Raw genomic sequence first — 15,247 nt, forward strand, 5'->3', positions numbered from 1 at the left:
GCTTCTGACATCTTGCATATAATCAGCTATCCCTGATTTTATAAAAGCTTACCACCGATTCAACAATGCAAAAAGAAGACTGCACATAGTCACTTTGCAATCTCCATTGAGTCTCCAACAAGCTTTAGCCATGAAGGAAGAAATAGATGCATAGATAGCCGCTGTTTAGGCAAGTCGATAGCTGATTTTTTAAAAATAAAATAAAAATTGATGCTGCTTTAAGTGCTTCAGTCCGGTTCTACTAGTAAATAAAATGAAACATTTTGCTTTGCACAGACCAATTTCTCAGAGCAGATACCAAGAAAAAAGATTTGAAGCTTAGTATAACACTTTAACAACAATTTTCTATGTCAAAAGCTATACAACCTCCTGTCAAACTGAGGCTAGTGAATCTCAAGATGATAAGGCGGGGTAGGATCAGAGAACTTGTCAGTCATCTTATGAATAACAAGATAATGGTATACAAACTTCTCTGGGGAATTTCGAAGCGGGTTTATTGGATACTCTCCTATGAATCTAATCTGATTTTTCTTTGCTTGCCTGAAAAGTAAAGATCTATGGAGAAGAATTGATTTGCATAGTCGCAAGAAACCTGGTGATTTTGCTCAGAGTTTCGCGAGTTGATACAGTTGTTGGATGATCTTCACCATAGATGGAAGTCCTGACGAAAATAGCCTTCCTTATGAGGTCGTCCGCTATGTCGAAATGTCCCCCTCTCAACATTAGCTTGGCTCTGGTTTCCAGGACCGTCGCTCTTAACAGAGCAAGCTCCTGCCAAAGGCAAGGGTTGAGCTGAGCATTAGTCTGGACAGGTCTCCAGCAAAGTGATTTGTCCAACCACTTATCAACTGGAGTAACAAACGCTTGGTCCGCTGCTTCGAGAGCATCAGTGCAGAGGCGTAGCAGTTCTATGGCGGCACTACAGCGTGAAAATGTGATAAATGTCCGCACTGCAAGAGGAAGAGCCACTTCTTTGACAAAATACAATAGCTCAGACACCTTGAGTTCCACAGCTACAGGATCAGTACCAAACCCTAAGAGCAAAAAACTTGCTGCCCATAAATGTTCCGAGTACTCATATACAAAACCGCGACTGATTATAGCCTGAACCACAGCCTGCGGAATTCCTACAACTCCCCTCTTACGTGCATAAAGCTTGATGAGCTCATTAAAATGGATGCAGTCTTGTCGGATGCTAGCTCTCCCAATGTTGAACCTCAACAGCATCGATGCGGCTTCGGCCTCCGATCTCTTTATGTATGATGAAGAGCAGCAACAAGTCAAGGAGCACAATAATTTTCTGAACCGCCGAGTACCTTGATGCTTTTCAGGTATCTTATGAGCTGCTAGGGCTAATAGGGAAATTGGGATTGCAGCTGGGGCAAACCAACTGCTTGCCTGAACCATTCTGGTTGCAAGGCTCCTTGGTCTGTCCGCATGGTCAAATATCGAGAAGCAAACTTCAAGGAGCTGCAAAAGGAAAGTGTTCCGCCTCAACAATGTCCGTTCCCTTCCACTCCATGACAAGTCTCTCAAGGGCATTCTGTTGATGGTGTCCAAGAGTCTGCTAGGGTTTATAGGGAGCTCTGACAAAATAGATCCCACAATAGCAAGACCCAAGGTCAATCGTCCCACTTTCTCCTCGATCACTCTGAGGGCGTCAATTTCAGTGAGTGAATAATCTTTGACACCTCCCTGCATTAATTGCAGTGCCTCGATACCTGATAAGAAAGAGAGCTTCAGAGGTTCCATATTCATGACCCGAGGAAGGCGCGTCGAGATAATTATGTGAGTTTCTCCTCCAAATCGAGGAAGTAGATCCATTACAAGCTTATGATCCCACCAATCCTTTTCATTTTCTAAGTTATCAATCACAATTAAAAATGGTATATTCCTCATGAGTTCCCTCCGAATCGTAGAAACAGCAGAATCTTCATGCTCTTCAAAGCTTTTGATCCTGCTTTTCTCCAAAGTATTTTCTATACCAACATCAACCTCTAGATACGACCACAGGTTCAAATAATTCTGCCTTATATACCTGCTCTCCCCTCCAATCCACAAAACCATCTTATACCTCTGATGGTATCTATAAGCAAATTCTAAAAGAAGCTCCGTTTTGCCAATGCCTGAGTCACCTGAAACACAAGCAATCCCCTTTCCATACAAAATCTTCGTAGCTCTTTTTCTTTTCACATACCTTCCACCTGGTTTTTGCCTTGGTTGGTACTGCTTTGGGCGAAAGTCCGAGCTGAACATCTCGATTTCCTTTTCTGACTCCTTCCACACGATTGGTTCTTTTCCCTTCCAGCTGGCTTCATCTAGCTGATGCTCCTTCCTTCTTTCCTCTAAAAGGTTGCTCTTCTTCCAACCGATCGTTAGATTTTTTCGCCTAGGTCTAGCCTTGAGGTCAAAGTAATCCCTTTCGGAATCGCCACTTATGTCTCCGAATAGAATGAATTCAAGCTCAGACAATTCCTTGTTTCTACCAATGAAATTCTCATTTCGAGGGAATGGGAACTCCTCTTTGTCTGCCTTCTCTTTCCACTTAGCCAATCGCTCCGCGACGCTTCTCCTCCCTAACTTCATAGCCAGTAAAGTAACAGCCCTTATGATGCAATCTCTCCAGTTACCATCCTGACATTCCAGTTTCCACTCATGAACCCTAGCAAGGCCACCAACGGCTTCTTTCCACTCCTTCTCTATACCTCCATACAGAACCCATAGCTCTCCTCCATGCTTCTCCCACAATTCTCCCCTCTTCTCCACGATATCCCTGACAAGGCAATCACCTGGACTCAAATCAAAAAATACTGGGACCAGATTTTTCTTGCTTGAGAAAAATCGCAGCTCCTCTATGGTATAAGGGTTCCTAAAGGATTTCCTGGTTAAGATCACAACACCAAAAGTCGACACGTCCATGGCCCGCTCGACAATGCCATGCTTGCGAGAGTTCCTACATCGAGATCTATCAGATATAAAGCAGCTAATTCCTTGGCACTCTAACTCGGCACAGAGCCAATTGGCAAATCTGAGCAATGACGGCTTGCGACCGTGCAGACCTATAAAGACGTCGCAGCTCCTCAATCTGTTAGTGGAGAGAGAGACTGAACTTGGAGTTAATAGGTTTCCATGGCTTCTCCCATGCCTACTCTGCTTCTCTCGCTGCCCGGAGTAGACTATGTCATTGGCGTTGCTGAAGACGGATACAGTGCTGTTTGACAAACCAGTCGAACTAGATGCATGGTCGAACTTGCGGGAGTCGCCAGAAAGACCAGCAGCGGGCATTTGTGATGTGTTGGCTGAAATAAATCCAACATTTGCATCAAGAGCTTCGAGGTCCAAAATTCCCCCACTAGAAGTTTGGTGTTTTAATCTGCCAAGCAGAACCTCTGATCCTATCGAGCTGGATCTCTGACATGTCGAAGAACTCGGAGAGAAAAAGGGTGACTGGTTCGCCGAGAAGAATGTTGAAGATGATGATGACATATTCCTCGAAGTAGAGATTGGTAACGGCCCGAACCTGGAACTATCTTCTCGAAAATCCATATCTTTGCAGTTTCCATTCTCAACACGCGTCAAGCCCCATTAGACCACATTAATTATGAGAATCGTCCTGAAATAGGCACAACTCAGAATTAGGTAAGGTCACCTGGCGATTTCCGTCCATTTTCCTGGACACATAAATGAAGGGAATATATAGAAACAATTAATCTAGGAAAGCAGAACAAATCAAATTCCGTCGACGGCTTGTCGTTATTATCGAAAATAGAAAAGTTCCATCGACAATCTAACAAGCCTTATCCAGCATAACAACTGAAACCAACTGCCTTTCAGCATCTCAACAAGCAAAAATTTCAAAAATCAAACATGATATCAACTAGATACTACAAGATAAACAGTAGCCAGATGAGTGTGTTCCATATGCTCCCATTAACATAGACATGAGAACAGGACAGACATGATGGGTGAACGTCAAGGTTTTTGTCCCTACTCCTGGCAACAGATGCACAGAAATCAACAAGATGAGATCGCAGACCTGAAAAAAGCACAAAAAAGGGAACGGCACTCTACAAGTACAGTTTTTTTCTCGTTGGAAAAACCACAGCACAGCTTCAACCGAGCTATCCAATACACGAAACCGAATTCAAAAACAAAGAGAAAAAAGAACTCGGCCGAAGAATTCATCAAAAACAATAAAACAGAACCAGCAACGAAATTCAGATCTGGAGACTCACTGAGCCCGGAATCGTCGATCATTGCATTGGGCGGATTCAAATTCCACGCGAACCGGCCTCCAATCCAGATGAATCCCACTCTCGTGACGTGAATTCCAAGCCAACCCCAGAATCCCACTTCACTCTTTTCCGCAGTCAATCCAGCTCACGTCTGCAGAGGGACCAACCAGAAAAACACAGACGGAAAAACCGGTGTCAAGCACATTACAGAGAGCCCACCAAAAAAAGAAAAAAAAGAAAAAAATACAGCTCGAAACCGATATTGGTCGGAATTCAATCGGGCGGACAGCGACGGGGGGCCAATGCGAAAGCGGGAGCGAGCAATCCGAGTGTCGTACCTCGTAAAGATAGGATTTTTCGGCGGACCCAAGTTCCAGATTCGCGCGAGAGAGAGGAGGAGAGCGACGGTGAGGAGCAGCGGCAGATGGGTAGGAAAGATTTTCCGGCTCGAAAAGGAAACGAACGGACGCGAGGCCAGAAGAATATGGCAAGAACGCGAACTCAGCGCGAGGTGGTGAAACGGGCAAGAGAGAGAAAACTCGCAAATCTTTCGATAGAGAGAGAGAGAGAGAGAGAGAGAGGAGAGAGAAAGGATGATGGGAACACTGGGTTCGATGTCTACTAGAGAGGAGCAGAAGCTGTGGTTTCTCTCTCCAAAAGTCGCTTTCTCTCTCCGAAAATATATTTTTCTGTGCTGCTGCTGCTGCTGAGGTGATGGTGAATTTTCTGGTTTTTTTTTTTTTTTTTTTTTGCCTCTTTTGTTTTTTTGGGGGAGCAGAAGGGAGGACACCGTTAGAAGGAGAAGTCGTGTAGGGACCCACCAAAGCTACGGATCTGACGGAGATGATGGTGATGGTATTACCATGTCGTAGGGTCCAATCCTATTCTAGATTTTCCTTTCTCTCTCTCTCCCTCTCTTATTTATGATCGTGGGATCGCCTAAGATCACTCTTCAGAGATCACACGATGTTCCGGTACGCGGTAGTACTGGTGAGGCCTCGCCACAAATCGTTATTTAGACATAAATCCTCGAGGGCTGACCCAGTAGACTACTCCTAAGACCCCCACTAAAGTGCGAGCATTCGAAAATTCGAACTGTTCCTTCTGCGATAAGGAAACTCATTTCCTTTTTTTTTTTTTTTTAATCTTCAGCTCAGTCAAAATTAGAAATGTTTCATATTTCCTAGTGGAAATGTTCTTCTCCCCTTATAAAAGATGGGTGTGAACTTAAGCAAGTTCTTAAACTGCTTCACCCTGAATCAGGCATCTAGGGTGCCCAGTTAGCCCCAATTTATATGGAGTTTAACTAGGATTACGAGATAAATAGTTTAGAGTTATCTTTCTCAAATTTGATTGGTATGTACTCTTTTCGCGATATTAAGATAATCGACGGTTATCTCTAGGTCAGAGAGGTTGTTGTTCGTTATTCTAACAGTAAAATCCCAACGAAATTCACGAGAAATATATATGACGTGTATGTAAAGCACAGGTGTAAGAGAAATATTCTATGTGTCGAGGGGGAGAATGAACGTGAAGATGATACCTTTACAACTTCATATATCCCGATGGCCGTGTTCCTGCGGTTGGTGAAGTTCACCGAAAGACTTTAGGGAAATCGGCTATCCGATGGCCATACCGTCTTATCGATGCCTTTTTGTCTAGTATAAAATTGGGTTTCAAAAATCTATGGATTCTTATAGCCTGAAAGGTCTAATGGTCAAAGTAATAAGTGCAAGGGGGAGGTCAACACCTAGGGGAAGAAAATCAGGGGCATAACCCTCTTGAAATCTCATTTATTATGGAAGTGGACGGACGTGTTTAATTCTTGATTTGGCAATTGATTCTCGTCATCATGGTGAATCCGATTTGATTAACATTCATTTACTTTACCATTGGATTTTCCATTAATGGGCGTCATGTATTTTTCATCCCCCTCTTCACTATCCTAAATAGGTTTGGTTGACTCTTGAAAAATTTGTTAGTGCATCAAAGATCGTTGAACTTTCTTTTATCTTGTTACCCGAGATGGGCCTTATTGAAGACGATTGTTAACAAGATACACTCAGCCCTACAATTTCAGTCGATATTAATGAAGTTGATTGCCATGTTTAAATTATATTACAATTAAGGATAATTGGTTTCAAATTGGGTAGGTTTCAACCTTGAACCCTATACCCTATCCAATTATAACTGATTTCCCTTTTCTGAATCATATACCTTACTTTGTTTGCACTAGAACCTATTTTGGAATCTAATTTATTTTTGCAGTCTGGTTCTAGAATCTACCGCGTTTGCATCATAACCTATTTTATAACTATCCGATATCTTATACATTTTCGAATTTTACATAAATACGCAAAAAAACAATAACGTAATGCTTCTAATTTATATTGAAACATTAAGTACATGTAATTAATAAGTACATGAACTTTTTGACTAAATAAAAAATTAAGGACCTATAAGGTTAATTATCGTAAAACCAAGCACCAAAATGCCTACACTGGTAAGCCAAGCACCAGAACGCCTACTCCCATATTTCATTACTTTGAATTGAGAAGATAAAAGAGGAGTCAAAGACAGAGAAGACATGAGCAATCGGCGCGGCCTGCCCAAGCACCGGAACACCTACACCTGGAAGCCCAACGCCGGCGTCAAAATCAAAAGAGATTGTAAAAACCCCATCTCCAAAAAATCGAAAACCCTAACAAAAATAAATTAATCAATTTCACACTCACCTTGCTCAAGTTTGCGCTGCATCGGCGACGATGGCGAGTCTCGCGACAGCGGAACAAGAGGCAACAACGAGTCGGGTTGCGTTTCTGTAAGCTGCAGCATTGATGATGGTGATGACGATGGTGGGTGGGCGTATAGAGATAGACTAAGAGAGAGACACAGAGAGAAAGGGAGGCAATTGGGGTTCCTTTTTTTAACATTAGTAAAAATCGATATCACAACCGGTCTAGTCGATCTAGTTTTGGGGTGGGTCTTTACTTGGAACCGATTTTTGGACCGGTTTTAACCGGTTCTCAAAAAATAAAATCGGTTCTCATATTGATTAAGATAGGAACCTGCTCCCAGACCTATTTTTCGGGTGTTCTGGTCTAGTTCTCAGGTGACCTAGGCTGATTGCACACCCATAATTACAATATGATCATAATGAAATCTTGTTCTTCTTTTTTTTTTTATAATTTTTTTTCCACCCCTAGTTTCATGTCGTGAGTTTTGTTAGCAATTTGTAGGATAATTGAATATAATATGTCGTGAGGATACCATAATTACCTATTTTATTGTATCTAAATATGAGTACCTTGCTCTTTACCCAAAAAAAAGGAGTACTTTGCTTAACCTTTTTTTTTTAATAAAATATTTGAATTCGATAGCTCTTTCCTCAAATGAAAAAAATCTACATGTCTTAATTACCCTATCCATTTATCATGTTCATTGATTCCATAATTTCTTTTCATTTTCTGAAAAATAGAAAAGAAATGAAAAGAAATGCACGAGCACCATCAACTCGATCTAGTCGAAGACATAGTCGCATTATTAGTAATATCTTAATATTCTTCTCACGGACTCTATGATTGTGTTCTAAAATTATAATGTGAAAACCCTTTTTTTTTTGGGCGAAGCGAAAACCCAATTGACCAAGAGACTTTTGAGTGGGGAGCATGTCCCGCAAAATTTTCAAGAAACAACAAAAGAAGCTATATTTTGGTGGAGTCCAAAGTGGGTAAAAGTCCTCCTCATGTCAATTATTATTTTTGTATGATTGGATAATATCGAGTTTCGAAAAAACAAAGTATCGGAATGCACGCGAATTCCTCTATGCCTTTTCTTTATCCTTTCTTTTTTCTCCTATTTTTGGGACAAGGGTCCCCCCCACATTGATGTAAAATAATCTCTCCCTCGTCTGCCAAAGCACACTGTTCGGTTGACTTAGTGCGATTGTTCAATTTCGGCCGTGTCCTCACCAGCATCAGTCCAAACGACCCTTTGGCTGGCGCTTCTCCAAAAGCACATGCAATCATGTGATCGCCCCCGAGCTCTCGACGGCTCTGATCTCTCCCCACGTTGCCGATTCCGAAGCCCGATCGCGGTCTCTAGGCTCGACACGTCATGGGTCTCGAGGTAGAGTGAAACGCCAAAGAAGGGGTTTGAAATCGTGTTGAATTCGGACCACCCCTACCAGCCATGGCTCGCGCAGCAGATGATGATGCGACGTTGAAGCTTTACAAGATTTCATGCGGGCGAAAAACAAAGAGTTTTGCAAAGAGCCCTCGTCTTGGAACCGGTCAATCCATTCGCCTTTTCAGTCGAAGGTCGTGTGGTGTGCCGCTGTTGGAGTTGTTGTAGGGATTAGACAGTGCTCATGTTGGCGTTTTCCTTTGCTCGAGCAAATAGGATAAGTGGACCCGATTCAACAGTGGTCCGATGGACGGTCACCAGATCCCGAGTCTAATCAATCATTTCCCTCCGGGGAGGTACTGATAGGCCCTTTGTCCATTCCTAAGAAACACAACAGGACATCCGATTGGCTTAGCTTGGTTTGAGATGGAGGGGGAGAAACCCTAGTTTTATTCCGCATTCGAATGCCTGTTGGGATGTGGACGAGCCAACAACTTTAGAAAATGTATAAATAAAGGAAGAACATGCGGGTTTCTTTGTGGGTTTCTTTGTGGCCAGTTGGTTATCTTTACATGCATGTTGTTATGTATTTTTTAGTTCCAGATTGATCTTAGAGAGTTTGGAGCATCACCTCCTTGCTTAGCGGCTTGTGGGATGATGGCGTAGTACCAATGGGATCAATGACAAGATGTGTGTTGTTGCGAGTGAAGAAATATGCTGTTCGAATTTTCACTCCAATGTAATTCTCGTTCAGATTTCTCCAAACCAATGGAAATGAGTGATTGAGATTGAGTAGAGGGAGTTCTTATTAAGGCACCTAAGTGGGCAAGTTTGTGTTTTCTCCGTATTAGAGAACAAAAACTCCGAACTTATCATCTTGAAAATCACTCACACCCCGCACTGATAAATGGAGGAATATTAGTGTATTTGAATTTATTTCTTTGTGAAAAAAACCCCTGTAGAGGTAACATAACAAGGAGTGTTCCATCGAGTCAATCAACTCAACCAAAAGCCCCTCGCCTTTTGACTTTCCCCGCCTTTGTTTGAAACCTCCTCGTAACACCACCACTAAAATTGACTTTCTTGTCTGTAAAATTGACCTTGTGTCCCTCTAAATTCCATTTTTATTCATGCAAATAAATTACATTTTAATGCGACACAAAGGGACAAAAAAAAAAGAAAAAAAAAGAAAAGAGAAAGGCCATTAATTTTTGGGGGGTGTGTTTCTCTTTGGTGCGTCACCTTTTCTTCACTTTTTCAATAAAGTGATAGTTGGATGTCTAAATAGTCCAACAGCCTCAATCACTCATAATGAGGCCCATAATCAGCAACTTTGCTCCACATTTATGTCGTACTAAAACCTAAGAATCCAGTTGTCTACCCCTTCTTGCCTTTTTTCAAGTAAAATATCAATGATTAAATTAGTTGATTTTGCGGAGAAAAATGTGCTTATAGCTGTTTATGAAGTATTATAAGTGGAGAGCAAAAGAGGGCTAGCCTCAGATCTAGTCCATGGCCTACAAAATTTAAATTATCTACCGCTGCTAAAGACATTTTCCATCACTAGTGCTTAGTTGGACATTGGTATGTGCACCTCAATTTTCAATTGTACCCTAGAACATGCGAGAGTATTGAATATTGAGCCGAGTTAGGAAGGGGGGGGGTTCTTTATCAGACAATAATTAATTACGGAGGAGAAGATAAGATGGCTCCCTTAATTGCCCTTTTTAGAGGTTATTAGTTGGCGAATTCATTGTAAGAAGTGAAATGAAAAGCCCGAGACTTAGGCTCCGCTTGTTTTACAAAAAATAAATGGTTTGGAAAACGTGTTCTTATAAATGATTGCTTATACCACTTGATATAATTAGCCAATGAAAAATATTTTCATTATCGATAATAATTTATGTTTAAATATCTTTGTGAATGATGAAGATATTTTTCGTTTATTTATTTTTGTAAGCAATACAAATGATTATACTAAAAAGATGTTTTCTCAACCATTTATTTTTCTTGAAATAAATAGAGCCATGACGATTGAGTTGGTTTTTCTAGAAAGAGCTGGCATTATTGAAATTATCTTCTCTAATGTTTTTTCCAGCGAAGAACAACATTTGTTTGCCCAAAGTAAATCTAGTTCCTTTTTAACCTTCTTATCCAGGCCGAGTAAGTCCAACTACACCTTGGCCCAAAATCAATTCATATACGATAGCCCAGGCCTAAATCTATGTCCCTCTTGTTAATATTCTATCCTCATAGTCAAGGTTAAACTAAGGTATAATGAGACCCCCTCAAAAATCAAAACCATCCTTCTACCATTTTTACCCTTCCAAAATCTCTCGGTACATTTTATAAAAGGTCTCACTGGTTAACCCTTAAATTAAATTTGACCATCAGAATACTGAGCTGACTATTGAGATGATGAGTTGGCCAATTTGAAAACATATAATGGTTTTAATTACACATATAGTATCGACGTAGGTTATGTGGCGCTAAGGAGGTACCATGTCTTGATCTGAGATGGTTCAGTGGTAAAGTTAGTCGATTCGATGCTAGTGGTCTGGCGGTGGCTTATTATTCTACTATTGAGTTCATTTATTTGAGCTTGAGGTTCTTGTAATGGAGTTTTGTTTGAATGAAGAAGGTGACAAAAGTGATTGATTGAGCAGATTTGATTATGGGGGGGCGGGAGAGAGAGAGTATTATGAGAATATATATATATATAAACTTCAAACTCAACAAATTCCTTCATCAATTTGACAAAAAGAAAAATTCCTTCATCAAAATGATTCAAGGAAAATGGCGAATCATTTTATAAAGTATGGACGAATTTGGAAAAAAAGAGAGTAGAAAAATGATTTTAAAAAGACTATATTTGGGTTCTTCTACTTCATTTTTATTTATTTATTTTTAGTATTTTTCCCTTCTCTAATTTCATTTTTTCCTCTATCATTCCATAATTAATATTTCTTTAAATAATAAACTATACTAACATTCCTAAAATATGTAATAAATGCAAATACTAAGAATATATGGATAGCATATATAATTATAGAATAGCAAGAAATTAAAATATATAAATAAAAATATAAACGAATTAAAACGAAAATTGTTGTTATTTTAAATTGTATATTAGAATTTATATATCATTTATATTATTATTTTAATTTAATTTTTTATAGGGATATGTTCAGCAGAAGTCCTAAAATTTGTCAGAAAGTGCAATTGAGTCCTAAAACTTATAAAAAGTTCAATCAAGTCCTAAAACTTGTCAAGTTAGTTCAATTGAATCCTAAAGTTAACACCGTTAGCCTTTTCCGTTAAAAATGTTAACGTGTCATTTTAAATTATTTTTTATTTTCCACGTGTATTTTTAAAATAATTTTTTATTCATTTAAAAAAATTAATTCACCAAAAATTAAAAATAAAAGTTATAAAACTTATTTTTAAAATTGTTTTTAAAAAAATCAGCCCTCTTCTCCCCCCCGCCGTTCGCCGCCCATCGCCGGAGGGGCCGAGCGATGGTCGTCGGCCTTGGGCGGGGTGGCCGGCCTCGCCGGCCCCAGGCGAGGGCCGGCGACCGTTGCCCGCCCTGGGCGAGGCTCGCCCAGATCTGGCGAGCCTCGGCCCCGAGCGAGGGCCGACGAGGCCTCGCCCAGGGCGGTTGCCGGCCCCCGTGAGGGCTGGCGAGGCCTTGCCCGGGCGAGGGCCGGAACCGTTGCCGGCCCCTCCAACGATGGGCGGCGGCGGGGCGGTGGAAGTCCACCGGTGCCCTTTTTTTTTTTTTTTTTTGAATAGTTTTATTTTTTTAAAAATAAATTTAGATTTTCCTTTTTAAAATGAATTTAGATTTTCCTTTTCAGTTTTTAATCTAATTTTTAAAGATTTTGAATAAAAAATAATTTTAAAAAGCCATTTGAAAAATAAAAAAATCATTTAAAGTATGACGTCAGCGCCGCGTCAACAATTTCCGTTAACTTTTTTGACGGTGTTAATTTTAGGACTCAATTAAACCAACTTGACAAGTTTTAGGACTTGATTGAACTTTTTGTAAGTTTTAGGACTCAATTGCACTTTCGAACAAGTTTTAGGACTTCTGCTGAACATATTCATTTTTTATATGAAAAGGGCTAAAAAGCAATATGATAATTTAATATCATAAATCTATTATCACTATTTTATCACCTAATAAAAAATGAACTCTATAGGAGATAATGAAAAGAAACTAGTATTTAAGCGTTTGTCAATCTAACATTAGCAAGCCAGTTAACTAAGCGATTTCCTTGCCAAAAATTATGTTGCACTTTAAACTCCAAGTGACAGTGCAACAATATTCCAATATCTTTAAGCAAAGCAAGTTCATCATTATCAATCATAAGATCTTGACTAAGAAGATGAGTCATGACTATCTTTAATCTCAATAATGATCTTATGAAATCCAAGTTGTTTTGCAAAGTTGAATCATAACCACAGAGACCACAAAGCACTAAGTTTTGCTTGTGACAACGAATATGTTCATACAAATGTGGCAAAACTACCAACCCTTCATTTCTAAATAAACCTCTTGCACTAGTAAATCCTAAGTTGCCTTTAGAAACCCCATCAATAATCAATTTAATCACCCGAAAGGTAAATGATCCCATTTGATAGAAATCGGAGAAGCACGTGATCCAATTAATGTTGGATTATTCATAGATGAAACAAAAATGATTTCCTTTGTTTGTGTATGACCGAATTACTTAATCCCGAATTCGAAGGGAAAACAAAATTGTCTTGGAAAAGTGACTTGTTTCTCTATTACTAAAAAAGCTACACACCTACTCAAAAAATTATGGTCTAGTCATGGTGAAAATTTGATTGTCCCTTGCCAGTGAGACTTGAATTCAATTATTGCAACAAATTCATTGAGAAAAATTCTCCCAAGAATTGTTGTGGGACCAACTCAAGCCATACCTTATGGACAATTAGACAATTCCTTAAAACATGTAAAGTTGTTCACAAGAAACTTGCATCTCAAGTAATATGGATTTCCTCCCAAGTTGTGAGACGTCTTCAACTCACTAGTCAACAGTCGTTTATGAATGGCTAGCTAGAGGAAAGTTCTAATATGTTGATATCCCTTCCACTTCCAAATTGTGGATCGTATATTGTCGGCTTGATTGTTCGCCCCATTGATTACCTCACATGCTAACTTGATAGAGAAAGACTTTTTTCTAGTACCCTCCCACAAAAGAGCATAGTCCCCACCAAAGGCTAAAGTATGTTTGCTAGCTCTAACGCAAAAGATGATATTTTCTATTCCCCTAAATATCCAAAAATTCCACTTCCCATTTACATGTAATCATAAACTTTCTTGTCTATTTCAAAAGGAGATAGTTGGGTACTAGTAATATTATAGAGCAGCTCCATACTTGGTATCTATCTATTTGTCCAAAGCCTAACATGTTTGTCATTTTCCGAAGTCCATAAGGCTCCTTCCCGTGAGGCCGGCCATACATTCACAACCACCTTCCGTAAGATCAGTTCAGTAGGTTTAGCATGAAAATTACTTTTCGATGAACAATATTTAACAGTTAGAACTTGTGCCCATAGATTATTAGGCTGACTCTCGAAGCCCCCAGCTAGCTTCGTCATAAAGCCTTTATTAGTCAGTTTGAGAGATAGAAAACCAAGACCACCACATTTCTAGGAAGCAAAGTGTTGTCAAGGTGCAAATTTAAAGAATTAAGTGACAACGTGGATAAGATATTTTGAGTGGAAGAACTTTGTTGGAAGACCTTGTTACTGTCTGTAGGAGGAAGGTTTTGCACAACTCTTGTTATTTGCTTATGAAGCTGAGACGATCCTAAACTTTCATTTTTTGTGAACAAGCCCTTAGAGTCAAAATCGACAACTTTACCTTTCTTTTTATCTTTGGTTCTAACAGTGGTTATATATCTCTTGCTGAGAAGGACCATTCAAATCTTCATGTAAGTTTGCTTGAGGTTGCACCAAAAAGCGAGACCCTGGAACAACTACATTTCCTCCTTTTTGTAAGAAGATGAAGAAAAAGAAAGGAGAATTGAAGAACTCGAGAATGGAGAGAAGTTTTTGTATATTCTATTGTCTTCAATTAATGAATCAATGTACATCTTCTGTAATTATATTACAAGAGAATGAATGAACGAGGAAATTAAATATCCTACAAATCAATCTATTCTAGATTTAAACCTAATTGATCTGTGCAAATCGGATTAGAATCAATTTGATCCTTTTGTCTAGCCGCATATCTTCCAACACTCCCCCTCAAGCTGGTGGCTTGTATATGTCTAAGACACCTAGTTTGCTCAGAAGATATGTGTGCTGTCTTTGACATAGAGGCTTGGTGAAAATGTCTCGCTGGCTGTTCTGTTGTCCCAATTCCTCTTGCTTCAATGATTCCTTCTAAGATCTTGTCTCGTGTAAAGTGGCAATCAACCTCTATATGCTTGGTTCTCTCATGCACTATAGGGTTTGCTGCAAGTTTGAGAGCTGCATCATTGTCGCAGAACAGCTTTGTTGCCCCTTGTACCGTATTCCAAGATCCTTAAGAAGTCCCCGAATCCATACTATCGACAAGTAGCTTTGGCCATAGCCCGATACTCGCTTCAGCTGAAGAAAGAGAAACAGTAGGTTGTTTTTTTGTCTTCCAGGAGAGTAAAGAATCTCCTAGCTTGATGCAATATCCAGTGATAGACCTTCGACTCATGGGACAAGTTGCATAGTCTGAATCACAATATGATGTTATCTCCATGTTACATCTTCTGGACAATAATATCCCAAGACCTGGACACTTTTTTAGGTACTTCACAACTTTATATGCAGCATTCAAGTGTGACTGTTTTGGACTGTGCATGAATTGACTAAGAGTC

General features: G+C 39.8%; 1 protein-coding gene across 1 annotated transcript; it reads right to left on the minus strand.

The window, feature by feature from the left end:
• Positions 1-285: 285 nt before the first annotated feature.
• Positions 286-4,872, minus strand: LOC104441731. The gene is made up of 3 exons (XM_010054934.3): positions 4,574-4,872; positions 4,236-4,386; positions 286-3,613 (listed from the first exon to the last, which is right to left on the minus strand). Exon 3 carries the CDS (start codon positions 3,544-3,546, stop codon positions 556-558), a length of 2,991 nt encoding a protein of 996 aa, XP_010053236.2. The 5' UTR covers positions 3,547-3,613; positions 4,236-4,386; positions 4,574-4,872; the 3' UTR covers positions 286-555.
• Between the last annotated feature and the right edge of the window lie 10,375 nt (positions 4,873-15,247).

The sequence above is a fragment of the Eucalyptus grandis genome, chromosome 4, assembly GCF_016545825.1.
Source record: "Eucalyptus grandis isolate ANBG69807.140 chromosome 4, ASM1654582v1, whole genome shotgun sequence".
In the NCBI taxonomy this organism is placed as follows: Eukaryota; Viridiplantae; Streptophyta; class Magnoliopsida; order Myrtales; family Myrtaceae; genus Eucalyptus; species Eucalyptus grandis.

What these genes read in the sequence shown, in the direction of transcription:
- LOC104441731 (XM_010054934.3), bottom strand. Translation starts at nt 3,546, where the DNA reads ATGGATTTTCGAGAAGATAGTTCCAGGTTCGGGCCGTTACCAATCTCT.